The sequence below is a fragment of the Zea mays genome, chromosome 4 (genome assembly GCF_902167145.1).
Source record: "Zea mays cultivar B73 chromosome 4, Zm-B73-REFERENCE-NAM-5.0, whole genome shotgun sequence".
Classification (NCBI taxonomy): Eukaryota; Viridiplantae; Streptophyta; class Magnoliopsida; order Poales; family Poaceae; genus Zea; species Zea mays.
Window position 1 is genome coordinate 189,930,816 of NC_050099.1, and position 20,911 is coordinate 189,951,726.

At 44.2% G+C, this 20,911-nt stretch overlaps 2 protein-coding genes across 3 annotated transcripts; one reads left to right on the forward strand and one right to left on the reverse strand.

The window, feature by feature from the left end:
• Window positions 1-319: 319 nt before the first annotated feature.
• On the forward strand, window positions 320-7,644 carry LOC100191737 (uncharacterized). Of its 2 annotated transcripts, none has more exons than XM_008678227.3 (11): window positions 320-566; window positions 2,562-2,923; window positions 3,079-3,247; window positions 3,341-3,864; window positions 4,570-4,593; window positions 4,766-4,858; window positions 5,168-5,246; window positions 6,112-6,196; window positions 6,510-6,618; window positions 6,708-6,824; window positions 7,219-7,644. In XM_008678227.3, exons 1-11 carry the CDS (start codon window positions 479-481, stop codon window positions 7,279-7,281), a joined length of 1,713 nt encoding a protein of 570 aa, XP_008676449.1. In that variant the 5' UTR covers window positions 320-478; the 3' UTR covers window positions 7,282-7,644. The 2 variants fall into 2 exon arrangements, with proteins under 2 accessions (XP_008676449.1, NP_001130637.1); NM_001137165.1 differs by lacking the exon at window positions 320-566 and adding an exon at window positions 1,542-1,716 and having other exon boundaries at window positions 7,219-7,619.
• Window positions 7,645-7,896: 252 nt separating this feature from the next.
• LOC100383531 (Vacuolar-sorting receptor 1) lies at window positions 7,897-12,031 on the reverse strand. Its single transcript, NM_001366822.1, has 12 exons — window positions 11,440-12,031; window positions 10,182-10,871; window positions 10,009-10,097; window positions 9,855-9,924; window positions 9,684-9,767; window positions 9,490-9,566; window positions 9,305-9,386; window positions 9,128-9,210; window positions 8,939-8,996; window positions 8,624-8,752; window positions 8,397-8,503; window positions 7,897-8,286 (listed from the first exon to the last, which is right to left on the reverse strand). Exons 1-12 carry the CDS (start codon window positions 11,741-11,743, stop codon window positions 8,188-8,190), a joined length of 1,872 nt encoding a protein of 623 aa, NP_001353751.1. The 5' UTR covers window positions 11,744-12,031; the 3' UTR covers window positions 7,897-8,187.
• Window positions 12,032-20,911: the final 8,880 nt, after the last annotated feature.

Here is a 20,911-nt window from a genome sequence, read left to right on the forward strand (position 1 = left end):
TATTGTGACTAGGCGCTAGTGTTTCCTGAGAGGCAATGCCTTTTTTCATCCCTCTTATGTCGCTCCTATTCGACACTCGAGTCGTGCCCTCCCAGCGGCCTCTCCGCCCAGTCTCCATCGCCCTCTTTACCTCCCTCCTCGTGCCCTTTCTGCCTCCCTCCATGGCCTTCCACGCTGCCCTCCCTGCCATCGGATTCTATCAAGGGGTAGCATGCCTCACGGCTCAACGGCAGTACTATCACGGTTGTGGCATTTGTGGTAGGTAGTTCACGCCGCCCGGATATGTTGCCTCCCCATCCATTGTCGCCTCCCTTACACCGCGTGCTCTCCCTAGTGGCTTGCTTCTCCCTTACCTCGTGCACCTCTCCCCTGTGGCTCGCTCCTCACCGCCCTCGTGTGCTTCTCCCCGGTGGCTTGCTCCTTTCCTGCCTCGCCCTGCTCCCTAGCCCATCTATCGTGGCCTCCCCTACACCAATACATGCTAGATCCACCACCTCCTCACCCATCGTCATCTCCACTGGCTGAGGCATCCATTGTGACATTAGCGTTAGCATTGGACACGTCTGGTAAGTATACCTCGCTTGGTTGTAGTTTGCAACCCTCATTGAGCACCGCACAGTATGGTATATGGTACATTGTAGCACGTGGGAACACTTAGAGATCCTTACTAGGTGCCATGTCCGGTGTTACATTCGATGCATGGCATCCGGCGTACATCCTAGTATCTGGTGCCTCGGTTATGCTGGTTTTCCTTACAATATCCTGAAAGGATCATGATGTCCAAGAATGGGTTGAATTGGGCTTTTCTAAAATTTCAACAAAAGTTAAACACTAAGTAAAAGCCCAACTTCACTCAACTACTAGCAATAAGTAAATATTACTATAAAAACAACAACCCTAAGTTTACTACATGTCAGGACTAGGGGCAGAGAATCCATTTTAAAAATTCCCAAACAACAAACTTGACAGCAGATTTTATGGACAACGGTTTCCGGTCGTATAAGCGATTCTTAGGGCATGTACAGTGGTATTTAATGTGGAGTCTCTTAAGGTGTTTAAGGGGCTTATTTGCAAAAAAATCTTAGAGCCGTCTCTCCGTGAAGAGACGCCTCTGGCTCGTAAACCAAGTAGCAACAGACGCCTCACTTCCCACTGTACGAATTTGTCGTCTGTTATATCGATCTGATGCTATACAAATACATTTAATTCTGTATTTATTAATAGACTACGTTTATAGACACTCCATTGTACAATAGAGTCTCTTAGTTGTCTCCTGTGCTTGGAGAACCGTTTTGGTGTCTCTCCACTGTACATGCCCTTACTAAAACGTATCAAACCGGAAGCCAAGCTCCCGCTTCCGACGGAATCAGCTCCCACCCAACGAGGCCCGCGCGCTTCCCACCCCCCAACCACTTGTTGGCGATGGCTTCCCGAGGAAATGGGCCGGACCGCCAGAGGTAGAAGCTGTCCGAACCACCCCGTACAGATGAGATGAGATGAGATGAGTTTGGGCTGTTCGCCTGTGGCTGCCTTTGTTCCGTCTGTGTCTGTCTATGATGGGACGGGACACCTAGGGTTCGGATACCGGCACCGGCTCAACTGACGACGGACTATCGCCAGTGGCGATCACCCTCCCTGTCCCCTGACCGCGGCGTCCCCTGCTCGCGCCGCACCGGTGGCGACAAGGCACCCCTTGCCTGCTCCCCTAGACGCGAGGTACCTTACTTCTTGCCGACCCCTCCGCTCCGCCTCGTGACGCCGTGTTGGGAAAATGGATGGATCCGTGCGTGATGGATGGTTCGCGTTGCTGCTCCTCTACCAGTGCCCGCCGCCATTTCCGCGGCCCTGAGTCCCTGACTGAGCGCGCAGCGTCCATGGGACCTTGGACCCCTTGCGTGCTCGTTGTGGTATGGAGTTTCGTGTCGTCTGTCTTCCAGTGTGGTTGCATAATTGGGGTGGAACGATAAACACTCAGCTCCGCTCTGCAATCCTCTGTAGCGGTTTAGTTGTTGAGGAGAAGGCCATTGCTTCTGCTGCTTGCTATATGTTCATGACCAGTGCCGGCTGGACACAGAACGAAATTTTAGGTGCATAAGAGACAAATTACTATACTAGACCATTAGATAAAAAAGCTTCATGATAATAACATGGAAGTTAGGTGATAATACTAGGAGTGCTACAAAATGACATGAATAACGTAAAACCCTTTTGGCTGTCCTGGGGTATATCTAAACCTAAGTACAAGAGCATATAAAAATTGAGGTGGGGCAATGACCCCCTTTGCCCACCCCTTGCGTCCACCCCTGTTCATGACATAGGGAACTAGCATTGGCTTGCACTGATCTATCCATGGCATGCAACATTTACATCAAATTCCACATTTATTTTTTTCACAATTAAAAAAATTGGTTCTTGTGGCTGTTATAGTCCCCCCCCCCCCCCTAATAGTTAGCTGCCAGCATCGCTGGCTCTGCAAATTAATTTAGTGCTTTGCAACCATTTTTTACTAGTCTACTCAATGTCCTTGATATTGTTTTATCTACCTGGCTTACGGCGTGCAGCGAGCGAGCCAACACCTGTCGGCACAAGAATGGATGGGAATGCTGAGACGATCCAATTCTCATGGGGCAAGCGTCGAGGGAAAGGTGGTGCTAAGATGGATACACAGTTCTTTGGGTCCTTCACATTGGACAATGTGAAGTATTCACTGTTTGACTGTGTCTATCTATTTAAGCATGGTGATCCTGAACCGTACATTGGAAAAATAGTGAAGATCTGGGAGAAAGATAATGATAAAAAAGTAAAAATTCTTTGGTTTTTCCACCCTGATGAGGTTCAGAACTATTTAAGTGGCCCTGTGATGGGAAAGGAGATTTTTCTTGCCTGTGGTGAAGGTGCTGGGCTTGCAGATATCAACCCGCTGGTATATTTCTCATAGCTTCACTCCTTACAGTTAAAGCTAATATTTGCTGAGCTAATTATGAGAGATGTGAATGTTAAATCTGTCGTCTTTTTATTTTTTTGGATTTCTGTTACTATTAAAAGATTATAATGAATATATGTTTATTTCTCAATTAGGAAGCTGTCGCTGGAAAATGCACTGTTATATGTACTTCAAAGGATAAGAGGAATCGTCAACCATCCCCTCAGGAACTACAAATTGCTGATTATATCTTCTATAGGGTCTTTGATGTTAAAAGTCTAACACTTTCTGATCAGTTACCAGATAAAATTGCTGCATTTACAGGTCAGCAGAGGATCTATACTTGATGTGTGCCCTCCAATTTTATCTAGTAATGTTTTCAATTGAATTGTATCTCTAACTATTGTCCTGGTGCAGTTGATCTTCTTCTGAATCCAAAAGATGAGCTAGTCATACCTGCAAATGTTCTGGTGAATCCAAATGTGGATGAGGGTATGGTTGCCACAGTTCCTACACCCCCTTCAGCAGTTAAATTGGAGGATCGAAGTCAGGCTGCTGCACTTCCCCTTACGCAGACAGGCCAGGTGGATGAAAATCTGCCTGCCACAGTTCCCCTTCCCCAATCAGAGGTCAAGGAGGAACAGAAACCAGTCATTGCCATTCCCATTTCCCAGACTGTGGTCAAGAAAGAGGATAAGAAATCACTTTCTGACATTCCCCTTTCCCATTCAGCAGTCAAGGAGGATGAGACACCAGTTGCTTCAATTGGCCCTCCACAGTCTGCAGTTATGGAGAACATTCCCAAACATACACAGTTACAGGATGCTCATGCTGGGGAGAGGCCACCAAAAAAGTTGAAATTATCCCAAGAAACTACAGAGCAGGACATAGATCCAACGAATACTGAACAAAGACCTTTGGAGCTACAGCCAAAGAATATTGTAAATTCTCTGTACTTTACTACTTTTCCTACATCCAACATGCTACTTCTGCTCTTACGTTTCATCACAAGAATGCAACTGGGCTCCTTTTGTATTTAATGTTACAGCCTTTGGAGAGGAGACATAACTTCCACCTTTTTAAATTGCCCTATACCAAGTTTTGTACATTCTTACACTTTTCCATACCCATGTATCCTCTCCAAAGGTGGAATGTGACTTTTTTTCAGAACGAAATGACAGGAGCTCTGCCTTTCAATTAATATAGGAAAAAGAGTTTATGTACAGGCAGTAGCCAGATTAGCTGGGCCAACAACAGAAAACGCCAAACACGAAACTCGGGATATGGAAGAAAGTTCCCCAGTCTTCTTTTGTTCTTGAAGCGACTTAGGTGGAATGAGACATAACAGTGCTATTATGAGCACAGCACAAGTTCAGTAGGGCATATGGTCATCTTCTGTTGCTTTCTGTTGATTCATTATTTTCCAACAGTCGTAATCTTTATGAACTTTGAAGTGCCAATCTGAGTGAAGTTTTATCTCATACCTACTGCACAGTGCACACAAGCAATATTCTTCCTGTTCGTGGATCATTTATCTGAACATTCTTTCTGCTTTTGCTATATATTTTTGAATTGTTATTTACAGAGTGTTCTAGTGATTTTCCATGTTTCCTTTTTGCTAACACATCATCTATTCTATTTAACAGGACAGAAGCAAATGGTTTAACATTGTGAGTGATCTTTCCTTGCTATGGTCTATTGTACATTTGTTATGATTGTACTGAATCATGCCATACCATGCTTGATTATTCATTAATCATTATTACTCAAAATTACCACAAACCGATTAATGTTTTGTTTGGCCTTGGATTTTTTATGATGACATTTTCTATGGAATTTCAGGAATGGAATGACAGACTAAAGATGGCTGATGATAAGGGGACACTTGTCTATATTCAAAATCTCGATATTCGGTTTGGACCTGCTGACATAGAGGTGGGAAGTAGCATCCTGTCTTTTTGGTTGTCATAAAGCCCAAGCTAGTTCTCCTTTGTATCCCTGGCCTAGTATTTTTCAACTATATGTGAACATCTTCTGCTGTCCGTTTGGTTGCAGTTCTACTTCTGCCCACGTAACTTATGATTGTCTCATGCAGTTTCTCTCTGAACAGTGCATTCATTCCTTTTAATCTCAATGTTCTTACTCCTCTGTTTGTTTTGGGCTTTGTTATTACAATCTGGTTGGTTTTATTTACTCCTACATTAAGTACCCTTTCAACATTTTTCATGATAACTATGTTTGCAGGAGTTAGTTCGTAAAGCATTACAGCTAAATTGTACTGCGAAGCCCATTAACCACCCCACATATGATGATCCAAACAATGGTGAGTTGTTCACTAATTAAAGAAAAAAACGCTATTATTCCTTTTCTAGACCCCACTCATGTGGGAGCCTCCGACACTAGGTCTACCCTTTATATATCGGTTGAATGAAAGAAGGGCATCCCTGGTGCAGTGAGAGGCTGAGAGCTGTCTCATTGAATCACTAGGTTGCCGGTTCGAAGCAGACTTTCTGCATTTGTGGGGAAGGCTTGCGGCTTGCCTCAGTTTATCCTTTCTTTAGGCCCCACTCATGCAGGAGCCGCCGGCACTAGGTCTACCATTTTTGCATATATATCTGTTGAATGAGTGACAGTGAAGGTGGAGACTGCTTTTTATTCAAAGGGGGTGTGGAGGTGACTAGCACAGTAGCAATGGTGGAAGACCACCGATTGGGTGGGGCTGTATGGTGTGGTGATGTACCATCAAAATGGTTAGCAAGGGAATGGGCGGCAAACGTGGATCTGGTCTGGTGAGGGTGGGGCAGGGCCATCTCACTGGAGATAGAGAGGAGGCAATTGCAGGCAGGAGATGCGTGACAATACTAAAGGAGGGAGGGACGATGGCCAATTGTGGATATGTTCACTGGCAAGCCATGCTGGTACCAGGGATGGTGATGGCAAGGTTGTGGTGGCAATGTTTTGTAAAATGACCTGGTATTATGTAGTTGATGTAGTGAAGGGGGAAGAGAACGGACATCTGGATCTCCATCCTAGCGCCCAAAGTCTTGTCTGATAGCTTGCCCAGTAACCTGTTGACAGATGCATAAACTGTTAATATTTTCCATAGATAGCTTTGTCCAATTAATGGAAGAATGCTATTTTTTTTTTCTTCTTGCAATTTTACTGCAAGTGTTTTTTCTTATCTGTAGGCAAAGCATATGCTATATTCAGAACTAAAGATGCTGCTGATGCTGCCATTTCAAAAATCAATTCTGGTTTGGTTGTTGGTGGAAGGTACGTGTCTGTAGTTGATGTGATCTACCTTATATCTTACTCCCTGCGTCCCAAAATATAATTCATATTAGACTAAACATGTATTCATTAATCAATCTACGAATGTAGTTTGTATGTATGTCTATATTCATTATCATTTATTCAAATGTCGATGGAAAAAAGAGGGCTAGAAAGAACTATATTTCGGGACGGAGATAATATGCTGTAGCGATTACTTGTTTCTGGCCGAGTGATAGTCTGTTAATAGAGTATGACTGGCACGGTTATTTCTTGGTTAGCTACTGACAATTCTTGCGTACTGCATACATTGCAGGCCCCTGTACTGCAGCAAAGGGTTACTTGAGGTTCCAAAACCTTCAGCGAATCTTGTTGGGCACCTCTCCTCATATGTTAAGATTGGTCAAAAGCAGCGCGACGAGCAGGTGGGCGCCTTACTCTTATAAGCCCGGCGATGTTTTGCATGTCTTTGTGGCTTGGTATCTTACACAAGTATCCTTCTTTTTTTCTGCAGAAGAAGGCTGTAGCAACCTCGCATTGTTCCCAGCCCAACACGATCGAGTACGACTTGGCCTTGGACTGGATGCTTCTTCGGGAAAAGCAAGACCAGAGCTTCAGAGTACTTCACAAGGTATAGCCTGGCGTGTTTGGTTTTAGGGACTAAAGTTTAGCCCATGGCATATTGGATGTTTGAATGTCTATTACTTGTAATAAATATAGTCTAATTATGAAACTAATTACACAGCTAAGACTACTAAACGACATGACAAATTTTTAATCTACTGTTAGAAATATTTACTGTAGCATAGCATGATTGAATCATTGCCTAATTAGACTTAAAAGACTCGTCTTACTGTTTAGTCCTTATCTGTGTAATTAGTTTTGTAATTAGACTATATTTAATACCTCTAACTAATAGTCAAACATCCCATCAAATCAAACACAGGCTGCTAGCGTTGAAGGTTTGAATCCACGCCGTTGCCTTGTGTGTCTCATTAACTTGCATGTGTTGAATCGGTTTGCAGAAGCACAGAGAAGCCAGGAAAGGGTTCGCAAGCCTGGTCGGCAAAGGATCCAAGGCAGAGTAGCAGGCCGGTTGCCCGGTTCCAACCTTTCAGAGCTTGGCGCGGTATGACTGCCGACTGGCAGGAAGAGAGGGTCGTGCGCGCAGAGGTTCTCTTTTTGCAGTAGCCATCGAGTAGTTCGTTGGGTCAATTCGTGTTAATTTCTGTTAGGAAAGGAAAAATGTGTTAATAAGTGTTAGGATAGAAAATGCACGTCAGCTTTGACAGGTCAGAGCAGCCTAGGTAGGCATCAATATGTTGCTGCGACTGCGATGTTTTAATTTGACTTGGAACCTCTTATGTTGGGCGACAAGTTTGCCCTATGGGGGAGAGAGACACTGTTTCGTCTCTGTTACCATCTCATCTGATTTCACTTTCAGTCAATCTCGTCCATATCGTTCTACAGATTAGGTTGGATCAAACAATTGACACCAGGCACAATTTTCTTTTACATAAGTATAAGATAAGGGCTGATTTGGTGATCAAGGATCACGGAAGATTGTTAGGGATTGAGGAGGAAATTAGTTTATTTCCCTATCAATCCTCCCGTGATCCTTTGTCACTAAAATCAACCCTAAGAGCTAGATTGGAGGAGCTAAAATCTCATCTTTATTCAATTTTAAATAAGAAGAGGATTTTAGCCCTGCAATCCCCATAAGGGACTCAGATTCTTTTACCACTGATCATGGACCACATACACAACTGAGCAACACAGAGCCCCGTTTGCCATCTCCTTTATTGGCACCGAAATAAAAGACGGCAATTATTGCTAAACAAGACCATGTCATGGTACAACCTAACACAGACACCAAATGTTCAAGGACTTTGCGTGCTAGACACAAGATTGTTACGAATATGCACATCTAATTCTGGTGTATTATATAAGCTAGACCAAGCCTCCGTCTCCTCTCATCAAGTCTGCATGCATCCTCACATCTCAATATGGTGCGCGTGGCTCTGGACATCTCCTTGGCTGTCCAGAGGCATGTACTGGGCCATGATGGCGCGGATCTCCGAGTCCATGTACCTCTGCAGACACGGGCAAATGCAGGAACAGAATCAGACGCCAACCCAGAGTGAGCGAGCGAGCCATCAGAAGGCAATGAACAAAGAAGCATTACAGGCTGCCTATATCTTACCCGGATCCTGTACTTGTACACCGCGTACCCTGCAATTCCTGCTGCGACGAGGCCGAAGACGACGACCCACAGGAAGCCCCAGCCGGCTTCTGATGCTCCGTTTTTGCCTGAGTACGACAAACACACTTGAGAGTGTCAAGTTCATGTCTATGTTAAAACATAGTTGCTACTACTGAGCTTCCAACTCAACAATAAGCTGACAGTGTACATGTGCGGAAGCTACATACTTATGCATGTGTCATGCTCCTTCATGTAAAGCAGGCCCCCGCTGCAGCCGCACTCGTAGCTTCCCCACGTGTTTTTGCATCTGCATTCTTCGCACTGGCACACAGTCCTTTCCTTACATTCATCAACATCTGTCGCGCGTTTCCACATCAGCGTCGCAAGGGGAGGAGCGTGACGAGCCAGATGATATATATGTGTGTGATATGATATGGCTCAGTAGCAAAAGGCAACTCCGAAGCGCGATACAGCACAAGCTGCCAAGGACAGGCAAGCGCTACTAAAAAAAGATCAATGGGCCTCAGGAAAATGTCCCTTACCTTCACATTTGTGCTTGCCATCACCCTTGAATCCGTCAGGGCATCTGCAGCCATCATCCTGCATGTTACAGGCCCAGAACCAAAACATCAGATTTCTATAGCGTTTCTTAATAAAACAAAAAGAACTGGACAGGATCCTACTGATAAAATGACAGTTTTAAGGACAGCGAAACCTCAACTAACACTTACAGTACAGGCAGAGTATGTCCGACCATTCTTGGTATCTTTCCAGCACCCTCCGTTGTTAATTTCACACCGACCAGATCCGGAAGCTTAAAACACAAATGTTATAATTCAGAAGCTCTCTTAACACATAGTAAAAGAAAATGCCAAAAGATGAATCTCCTTATGCCTTGTGTAGCATACCTTCACAGTGAGTATAGCCATCGCCAACAAATTTGACGCCTTTCACAACTGGACACTCGCAAACTCTTCCACGGAATGTATCCTGTATATAAACCGAAAACACATTACATGCATAAGCTAATCAGAACAAATATTTGATAAACCAAAATTTCAAGGTAAAAAAAAAACAGCACCACAGGAAGTACCTTGCATGCAGTGATGTTGGCAGCCTTATCTTGCCAACAGCCACCATTGTTCTCTAGGCACTCGTTTGTTTGTATATCTAAGGCCGAAATAAAGTGAACATCAAGAGCATGCAACATACAAATCACACTTGGAAGTATATGATAGATCATGTAAGCAGTGAACATAAAAAAAATAGAGAAATCAAGGCACCAACCATCACTCAAGCAAACGGCTGGCTCGGTGGTTTCCCTAAAGCCAGCACAAAGTGCTTTAAGAACTGCTCCTTTGTCAAGCTTCCCTGAGAAACATAAGCTCAGATAAGTTCATCTGGTGATCTCAGCAAACTCCTTATCATAATTTACGGGATAGATAGAACAGCACATACCTCTGTATTGTCTATTGTTGATTACCAGAGTTGGTAAGATGGTAACATCACCACGAGAACCCTTGCCAATCTATACAAAGTGGATGATTATTATGTGTTCAGATCAACAGTAAGATTAACAGAAAAGATCACGCATTCACATTGAAGTACTAACCTGTGCATCCTGTTCAGCTTTCAGAACATGGTTTTCCTCATCTGCATCTGGATCACCAATACACTTATCTATTGCTTTATGATCAAGGCCTGTAAATTATAAACCAGTTCAGTACAAAATACTGCAGATCTGCACCACAAAACATAGAAAAAAAAGATGCAAATACAACATACCAAGTGACTTGATAACTCCATCGGCACACTCCTTTGTGTACTTCTTTTCCTTCATCGGGCACCGAATCGCAAAATCAGTAACGTAGTCCCACCATAACCAAGGCTTCTTGTGCTCCTTAGCAACCTTAAAGACACAAACTTGGCGCAAGTTCTGGACCACCACATCCTTGCCGTCATATCCTTTGCTAAAATCCTGTTCTGGGTCAGGTGCACAGTACCTCCCATGATTGATGCACTGGGACTTGCACTGCTTGCTCAGAATGAAGGCCTCTGGGCAGTACCAGGTAATGTAATGAGGAGTGAACTCCGTATAGCCCTTCTTCTCAAGTACCTGTGCTGCTCCTTTGAAGCTCTTGACGAAGTCAATCTGGCTATCGCACTTTGGGCCACATTCATCATTGCTGTTGGTCCAGAATTCATACTCGACACGCTCGTCAGGATGGGGCAGGGCCTCCCTCCAATCCAAATTCACATTAACCATGTCACCGCTGTCGATTGCTTTCTTGAGCCTGTCCCCAAAGCTCTTGGTTATTAACGCCGAAGGAATAGTGATGTTCTCTAAATAATCCGTGTTGCCACCCTCCTCAGGGTTGTCCATTGTAATTAGAGGTTCGTCTTTGTCATCAGCAACAAGGATTGCCGCTGCTCCTGCTTTCTGTGCATTCCATGCCTTCTTTGCGAAGTAACAATCTGTAAACAACAACAGACAGTATATTGTATTAATATGCAGTCCGTTGTAGTATATTTTAGTGAACCCTAGTAGTAGGATGCAACATCTGAGAGCAGACAGGAAGTCGTGTTAAATAAATACTAGCAGGTTGGTTGAAAACAAAAAAGCAAGTGGAGCACAATAGGACGGTCCAAAACCAAGACAGTGACAGTAAGCTAAGCTCTCAGGTTAAATTCCCTTTCTGCACATATCAAGGTCTTTGTACCAAATCAGGTCAACGCATATCCAAAGTAACCTCATAATCGCACGGAAAGATCCAACCTTGAAGACATCCACCTGAAGACCTCCTCACGACTGATAAACAGAAAATTAGGCATCTGTGGTCAAACCTTCAAATACACTCTATCCAATCCAACTCAACTGGGCATACTAAAGTCTTACCAACTCGCTACTCGCTAAGTAATTAGTAAACGCAAGTCCACGCATGGGTGACCTAACAGAGACCAGCCGCCAGTCCGGCGGGCGTGAGGAGGAGGAGAAGCAAAAGCAATCGCGTCGTGCTATGGTGCTGAGATTCCGGTAACTGACCTCCCCTGTCGACGAGCAGGAAGGTGGGGAACGCCCCCGGCTTGGCCTTGTAGGAGATGTCGAAGTCGTCGAAGCTCTTGCAGGCCTTCCTGTTGGCCTTGGGGTAGGCGACGAAGCCGACCATGGTGCCGCCGTACTGGGGCACCCCGAAGTTGCCAATGGCGCACTCGTAGGTGCCCTTGAGGCCGTCGGGCGCCGTCACCTTGAGGCTGTTCTTCTCCACCACGAACCTCCCCTGGCAGCAGCCCAGCAGGAGCGCCAGCAGCCACAGCCGCAGCGCCGCGCCGGCGGATCGGGACCCCATGCTCCGTCCGGGCCCCGCCTGCGGTCCGCGAGCAGGAACTGCTGGCGTCTGCGGCTCGATCCGCGGGGGATTGGTCAGTCTTGCAGCCGTGTGGCCTCCGGAAACGGCGGAAAGATCGGATTTTTGACGGCCGCGGTAGGGCGAGACACTTGTACAGCACTCTGAGAATCGAGGAGTTGGAGTGGGAGGGGTTTGGTTTGGTTCGGGGAGAGAGGAGAGGAGTGGGGAGGGGAGGGGAGGCGCAAGAGGCGGCGAAGGAGGAGGAAGGACGGACGCGATGAACCAAAACTAAAGGCAGAAGAAACACGTGAACAAAACCAGGCCGACACGGTAGCATGTGGTTTCTTTTTCTTCCCAACGAAGCAGCTTCTTCAAGAATCAGCTACTGCGCATTAGCTGCAGCACAGCTGTTGAAACCAGCAGCCTTAGAGGAAGGGTGTGTGCAAATCCTCTATTTTTCTGAACGTTCGCTTGACTTTAACCTGAATGTTTATGTCTCTGTAAATTATAGAGTCTAAACAACCAGCTTTAATACGAAGCGACATTAATGAATTAACCAAGGTGGCATGAGAGTGAAAAATTCTAGTCGCACATACTATTATACTAAACTGTAATCTTGAATGAAACTGCCGTGTTTTTAATACAACCATAGATTATGTTATTGCTATTGTAAAGGTAATAAAGAGAAAAGCCCGACTTGATTCGCCCGCTGGCCTTTTATCCAAGTTCACTACCAGGCCAGGTTTACTAGGCCCAAATTTAGATACCTGTCGTCGTACGTTTGCACAGGACAGGAGTACGTATCTAATAGCTGGCCCAAGTACCTAATGATTTTTTTGTGGGCTAGCTAGGCTTTCGTGTTGTTGGGCCGATCAGACGACCGGGACACCGTCGTTTGTCACCGCGATGCTTAGTCATTCATTTTGCTCTTTCTTGGTTGTGTACAAAGTACACATGCTAGGTTTACGTGGTGAACTAGAGATGGCGCCACCCTACCTAGACCCAGTAAAGCCTGACCCGGTTTAGGCCCAGACTATCAGGCACGAATAAAAAATCAGGCCAGACCTTTTAAGCCCATGGGCTCGTTTCTCTATCTGAGCTCGACCCGCTGCAAATCTAAACAGCCCGGCCTGGCCTGGTAAGCATGGAAAAAATGGACTGAGCGGGTCGATAAGTACGATTTAGTGCAAAAAAGGGGCTTGGCAGGCTTAGTGGTAAACGGGCCGGACTAACCTGATGGGCTTAGTTTCCCGTTTGGGCTCGACCCGCTTATTCTTGCTGCGCTAGCTTGAGCCCGTATAAAAGCGGGCCGGATCGGGCTCGTATGCCAAAAAGTGCTTCAGACCCTGCATTCAGGCGAACCTGATTGATCTTTTAGCTAGCTAGTGTTGAGAACTACGTTACCACGGATCACCAGATCCACTTCCTTCCCCCGTCAGAGTAGAGGCACAAGAAGATGTAGATGACCCGTCTCCCTTCCCATAAGCACGACAGAAGAAACACACGAGACACATGATATAGGGTTGGACATCTGACCTCTTTCTCTTCTAGATCTTATGAGGGGGTGTACAAGTTTCTTATATAGAGATGTGAGACCCCTCAGGGGCAAAGCAGGTATTTGCCCATATAACCCTAACTAGGGTTACTTAACACTCCCCCTTGGGCGAATACCGCGACCAACACATGCCTCGTTAAAACTCCGAAAACCTAGTGGAAAAATGTGGAGAAAGAGTGCATGGTGATACAAATTGCATTTTCACTTTGTTGCCTCGTTAAAAACCTCATGTGAGAAACGTCAAGAAAACTCACCAAGGAAAAAGAGTACAATAGATGTCATCGTGACAGATTTCGATCCTCTGGGATCTAGATTCTATCGAATCTTCTACAAGGGCTAAATTTAAAAATGTGCTCCCCCTGATCCTTGCAAAACCGCATCAATAAGGCAAAACATCTTCTTCTGGAAGTATATGCACATAAAGATTTAGCAAACATATTGCATATCCTTGCAAGGACTATTTGAGGAACTTTACCTCTACTCACTTCTAGAATATACGAGGTAAGTACACGTATCAACATAAACAAGCCACTTTGACTGATGGTGTTCGATCGACTGGATCTTTATATTTGATAGAAACTTCCATAAAGGTTCACATATTGATCATCAAGCTGATGCCTTCAGGCATAGAATATGACATTTATTGTCTCACGATTGTGATCAATATAAGCATTCGCTCTCCCTGACGATGACATCCGTCAAAGTCGTTATCCCTCATAACTCAAGCATATTCTTCAAGATATATGTCTCATTGTTCATCTGGAATAACGAGAATGGATGATGTTGGGGTGCTATAATTTTCTATCTTACACCACAATTTATACATAGTTGTGCAAAGCAAGTAACATGTCCTTCTATATGACTTTAGGGGATAATATAGTTGCAATAGTACATATTCTAAATATGACACATCGCTTCAGGCGTTCATCAATTGCAACATCTATGATCGTGTAACAAAAGTCCATCAAAGATCGTAATCCATCAGGGATTTTTCATCGATCAGATACATCGTTATAGTCTGTCATTCTGGCACAATGGGGATATTTTGCCAGTAACACCTAAACCTTATAGGTTTCTGCCATCAGGGCTTTAGAGGATACCGTAATTCCATATCTAGTGGAAAATACCATGAGTAAAACTCGTGGAATGCACATGTGCTTATTCGATGAACTTCAAGTCCTTTGGTACCTCATCTTATTCCTTTTTGGGTCTGTATGGGTCTTTATTCCTTTATAGGGATTATCAAACTTTGGTGTTTAACACAGACTTTATTTCTTCTGGAAAGGTTCCATCAAGGAACTATAATCTCATCTAGGAGATATTCTCTCTACATAGGAGAGTGATCATTCATCGGGAATGTATTATCTAGTACGAGATTTATATGTTGCATATTTATAATTCAAAGATATGAGTCCTCGTAGGATCTCATGCGGATCTTCAGATTCCTATTAACTGCATATTTTAATTCATGCCATTTGCCAGATATATTACATAGTGGAACAGTGTTTATTCAACACACATGTGGGATGGGTCTCTTACAAGACCACTTGAACCATCGTATTGACCACACTATATTTCAATAGTGCCCATAAATGTCCGAACTTCAAGCTCGTGACTTTCATTTTGCGATTATTGGTTCAACCTCGATTGCATTTATCATTGACCCGATAAGAGAGCTTACAACACTCATGCATATGACTTTGTTTTGGATCCGTTTGCAATCTAGAGAGGCAATATAGGTGTCGACATATTTGTCTCCCACATCTAATAATGATCTCTATCATTCCCAAAACGAAAGATTCATTGTTCCGTATTCCCAGCACAATGATATCACGCGCATTGCTAGGAACTTCATCATCAAGATGAACCTCTTTGTGAGGCAAATCACCAGCAGGGCGAGTTCATCGGAGGAGAGTTATTATAGACCACGTGAATCTGCAATCAGAACATATGCTTTGACTAAGACCAACGGATCATATTCGTAGGCGTCCCCGAGGATAGATCAAATGCCAATAAGTCAAATGTGGATATTATATTAATCTCGGGTATATCCACATCTACATCAGGTAGAAGCATTCAGACCAATATGGTTACTCCTCAACGATTTCTAGCAAACTCCATATACACAGGAGTACACACTGAACGATAGGTTCAGTTTGGCTTTTGTGCGTTTAATAAAATATTGAGGCATTATACTATATGGGCATTCCTCCCCCTAATGCCGAGATGTTCTAAAAAACATACAGATAAAATCCCCAACGACAATCATCCAGTTGTGGCCAATGTATGCTATTGTGGTGATTTATTTGGGAAATCTTACGCACATTACAAATAGAGGTTTTATGCAGTGAGCTTTGGACTTAGATTAATGTAGTGGCATGAATACTCCATATTTGTCCTTCAACATGAAGGGTTAGTCTCAACATCCAGCGAGACACACAACAACAAGTTGCTTCGTGGTTACAATTCTACCAACTTATTATTATTATTATTACCAAATGCACAGTCAATCATTAAGATTTAGACTAATATGCACAACACTATTTTATCCATAAGGATCCTTCAGGGGCTCATGCATATCATTCATCGTTTGGAGCCATTAGTTGACTTCAGATCAATAAGTAAAATGACCATCAGACTCTAGCGCTCACAAGGACATTCACTGGTTGCATTTTGCTTTTAGGCACATAGGAAAATGTGTGTGTTTATATTGGTAGTAAAGTGCACGACATCAGGCCAATGTTGTCAAGCAAAGATTTTTATATGCAGAGATGTATAGTCCAACTCGTTTTATTATTACCCATGGTTTACCCAATTACTCATACCATTCTGAAATTGGATATCGATTTATGCAACATTTTTAGGTATAATAATTTTGAGAGAGAACTTATAACAATAGTTACTTATTTGTGGTGTTGCTAGCAGGGCAAACTTTTCTCCTCGTATTATATACCAATTTGTTCTATAAAGCATTATTTTGATCTCTTTGTTGTTCGGCAAAAAGAGAAGCTTTGAAATAGAACAGACAAGGCCAAGAATTCATTTTTATCTGGGAAAAATCACCATATAACTAGCTTTTCATGAAACAAATGATGATAACTGCTTAGCAAGAACGAAACAAGATTGGTATCCGCCTAGGATCCGTCTTCAACAACAGATAGTACTGCTATCATACGAAGAAATCATCAGGGGTAGAGAGGATACAACATGTCTCTATAAGATCTTTATATTTCTATCACAAATTATCATCACTAGTAGTCTAGTGGTCAAGACATATGACTCTTCTGGCTCCGAGGACCAAGGACATGCTAATGTCTAATTTAGCTTCAAGCTCTGTGGTGATGTGGGATTTCATAGTTATTTGTCTACTCTTCTCACTTCTGGTAGATCGGAGGTAGATAATGGTAAGCATGCCAAAGGGTGGAATTCAGTGTAGTTCGGCTACATAAACCCCAGGTATGTGTCCATTCAGGACCGACCTTTACCATTAGCTTACAGGTATACCAAACTTGTCAAAGGACTATGCCGAGTCAATTCAGTGACTATAAGTATTTACAATTCCGAGAGATGTATGCGACACAAGCATAGAGGTCCTAGATAGAACGACGGGAACACACTATGGTTTTCACACCAACATAGTGAAAAATTTCTCAGAATAACCTCTCGATATACTCGCAACTTCGTGTTGCTGACGATTACATGTCCTTTTATCTCATAGTTTGCTTAATGTCATTTAGCGACAAAGAGAGCAATGTGCTAACATCTGGTTAAACAATGTATGGCTGAGATTTATAGTCTTAAATCATTTGGTACGACCTTTTGCTTACTAATAGAATCCCAAATTTGTGATGTCTTCTATGCCAAAAAGGGTTTCATGCATTATATTATATATCTTCGGGTTACTTCGGGTAAAAGTTTATGCATGAGGAGAGAGCAGAAAATTAACTTATCTGTGTTTAATTGTATTTCAATTTAATTTCCCAGATTTCCAAGCACTATAGAGCTTGATACAGCTGTTATGCCCACTTGGCAATATAAATAAATATATGATGCCACACAACACAATCAAATAAAATATATAGACAAACAAAATTGTTTACAAAGGTTGCGTATAATGTGACTTTAGGGGCTTGAATAACCCACCACAACCCATGCGAGTACAAGTTCTAGTGTATCTAACGTCAACGCGTGCGCGGCCATCAGGGCTACGACAACACAACAAGCCTTCGTAACAAGCACAATAGACGCAATTGTGGCTCGGTAGTCAGCATACACGATAAGTCCACACAACATGCGCAACAGGCGCAATTGTGGCTCAATAATTGCGACACATGGGTAGTGCCTACAGGGCCTGCGAAAAAAATACGTGATTCGGCGATAGCGATCCGACTCAACGGGAGCGATCCGATTAAGCGAGAGCGCGACACAACAATCACATGACGCAGCCAAGTTCGAATGGCACAAATACTGTGTCGTGTTGCCAGGGTGCAGCCTGAAAGGGAAATAGGCTTACACCTTTTCCTAATTGATTTTGGTGGTTGAATTGCCCAACACAAATAATTGGACTAACTAGTTTGCTCTAGACTATAAGTTTTACAGGTGCCAAAGGTTCACAATAAACCAATAAAAAGACCAAGAAAGGGTTCAAACAAAGAGAGCAAAAGACAACCGAAGTGTGCCTTGGTCTGGCGCACCGGACTATCCGGTGTGCCACCGGACAGTGTCCGGTGCACCACCGGTCACTGTCCGGTGCACTAGGGAACCCAACTCCGAACTGCTCACCTTCGGGAATTCTGGGAAGCCGCTCCGCTATAATTCACCGGACTGTCCGGTGCTGCACCGGACTGTCCGGTGTGCCAACGGAGTAACAGCTACTACAGCGCCAACGGTCGCCTGCAACAACATTAAATGCGCTACAGTGCGCGCAGAAGTCAGGCACGCGCCAGAAGGCGCACCAGACAGTCTACAGGACCTGTCCGGTGCACCACCGGACTGTCCGGTGACCTAGATGTCAGAAGCTCCAACGGTCAGAATCCAACGACCGGGTGACGTGGCTGGCGCACCGGACTGTCCGGTGCGCCATGCGACAGAAGCCCTCACCAACGGTTCTTTTGGTGGTTGGGGCTATAAATACCCCCAACCACCACACTTCAATGCATCCAAGTTTTTAGCCTTTAAACACCTTACAAGAGCTATAGCATTCAATACAAGACACAATCAAAAGATCAAATCCTCTCCCAAGTCCAAAGATCATTCCAATCAAATAGTGACTCGTGAGAGAGAGACTTGTGTTCATTTGAGCTCTTGCTCTTAGATTGCTTTTCTTCTTCCTTCTTTCTTTGTTCAACTCAATTGTAACCAAGGCAAGAGACACCAATTGTGTGGTGGTCCTTGTGGGGACTTAGTGTCCCGTTTGATTGAGAAGAGAAGCTCACTCGGTCTAAGTGACCGTTTGAGAGAGGGAAAGGGTTGAAAGAGACCCGGTCTTTGTGACCACCTCAACAGGGAGTAGGTTTGCAAGAACCGAACCTCGGTAAAACAAATCACCGTGTCATTTGTCTTATTTGCTTGTGATTTGTTTTCGCCCTCTCTTTTCGGACTCAAATTTAATTCTAACGCTAACCCCGGCTTGTAGTTGTGCTTAAAGTTTGTAAATTTCAGATTCGCCCTATTCACCCCCCCTCTAGGCGACTTTCAATTGGTATCGGAGCCTGGTACTTCATTAGAGCCTAACCGCTCGAAGTGATGTCGGGAGCATCCGCCAAGAGGGAGATCGAGACCAGCGACAAATCCGCAAGCTCGGGGAGAACGCACTCAAGGGAGTCCGTCCACAAGCACAAGGAGGAATCCTCTTCCTCCATCAAGTCCCAACGGAAGGGTGACAAGAAGAAGAAAATGAAGAAGGTGGTCTACTACGAGACCGACTCTTCGTCACCCTCCACCTCTGGCTCGGAATCGGCATCCGTCACGTCTAAGCGCCATGAGCGCAAGAAGTATAGTAAGATGCCCCTTCGCTATCCTCGTATTTCAAAACGCACGTCATTACTTTCCGTCCCATTAGGCAAACCACCTATGCTTGAAGGTAAAGATTATTCTATGTGGAGTGATAAAATGAGGCATCACCTAACCTCACTCCACAAAAGCATATGGGATATTGTTGAGTATGGAGCGCAGGTACCAAAGAAGGGATACAAGGATTACGACTCGGAGGAGGTCGAACAAATCCAACACTTCAACTCCCAAGCCACTACTATACTCCTCGCCTCTCTAAGTCGAGAGGAGTATAATAAGGTGCAAGGGTTGAAGAGCGTAAAGGAAATTTGGGACGTGCTCAAGACCGCGCACGAAGGAGACGAGGTGACCAAGATCACCAAGCGGGAGACGATCGAGGGGGAACTCGGTCGCTTCATGCTTCACCAAGGGGAGGAGCCACAAGCGATGTACAACCGGCTCAAGACCTTGGTGAACCAAGTGCGCAACCTCGAGAGCACCAAATGGGATGACCATGAAATGGTCAAGGTTATTCTTAGATCACTCATTTTCCTTAACCCTACGCAAGTTCAATTAATTCGTGGTGATCCTAGATACACACTAATGTCTCCTGAGGAAGTAATAGGAAAATTTGTGAGCTTTGAGTTGATGATCAAAGGCTCCAAGAAAATCATCGAGCAAGGCACCTCCTCCACACCCGATATGCAACCCGTGGCATTCAAGGCAACAGAGGAGAAGAAAGAAAACTCTACACCGAGTAGAGTCCCCATCGACGCCTCCAAGCTCGACAATGAGGAGATGACGCTCATCATCAAGAGCTTCCGCCAAATCCTCAAGCAAAGGAGGGGAAGGACTATAAGTCCCGCTCCAAGAAAGTTTGCTACAAGTGTGGTAAGCCCGGTCATTTTATTGTAAAATGTCCATTATCAAGTGATAGTGACAGGGGCGACGACAAGAAGGGAAAGAGAAGAGAAAAGAAGAGGTACTGCAAGAAGAAGGGCGGCGATGCCCATGTTTGCCGGGAGTGGGACTCCGACGAGCGCTCCACTGACTCCTCCTCCGACGAGGACGCCGCAAACATCACCGTCACCAAGGGCCTTCTCTTCCCTAATGTCGGCCACAAGTGCCTCATGGCAAAGGACGGCAAAAGGAAGAAGGTAAAATTCTCCATTAAGTATGCAACTTCTAGTGATGAGGATAATTCTAGTGATGATGAGGATAATTTGCTCACCCTATTTGCCAACCTAAACATGCAACAAAAGGAGAAATTAAATGAATTAATTAGTGTTATTCATGATAAGGATGAACTCTTAGATAGTCAAGAGGACTTCCTAGTTAAAGAAAATAAAAGGCATGTTAAGGTTAAAAATGCTTATGCTCTAGAGGTAGAAAAATATGAAAAATTAACTAGTGAGCTAAGCACTTGCCATGATGTTATTTCCAACCTTAGAAATGAGAATGCTAAACTAATTGCTAAGGTTGAGAAATCAAGTGTTAATGATGATTCAATTAACAATCTTAGAAATGATAATGCTAGTTCAATTGCTAAGATTGAAAAATTGAATGCCTCTCTTGCTAGCCTTAGAAATGAGAATGAAAAATTAATTGCTAAGGCTAAGGAA

Coding starts and splice junctions, on each gene's coding strand:
- LOC100383531 (NM_001366822.1), bottom strand. CDS start 11,743: ATGGGGTCCCGATCCGCCGGCGCGGCGCTGCGGCTGTGGCTGCTGGCG. Junction 9,567..9,683: donor AGCCGTTTGCTTGAGTGATG/GTTGGTGCCTTG, acceptor TTTCGGCCTTAG/ATATACAAACAAACGAGTGC. Junction 9,387..9,489: donor CCAACATCACTGCATGCAAG/GTACTTCCTGTG, acceptor GTTTATATACAG/GATACATTCCGTGGAAGAGT.
- LOC100191737 (XM_008678227.3), top strand. CDS start 479: ATGCTAGATCCACCACCTCCTCACCCATCGTCATCTCCACTGGCTGAG. Junction 4,594..4,765: donor GAAGCAAATGGTTTAACATT/GTGAGTGATCTT, acceptor ATGGAATTTCAG/GAATGGAATGACAGACTAAA. Junction 5,247..6,111: donor ATATGATGATCCAAACAATG/GTGAGTTGTTCA, acceptor TCTTATCTGTAG/GCAAAGCATATGCTATATTC.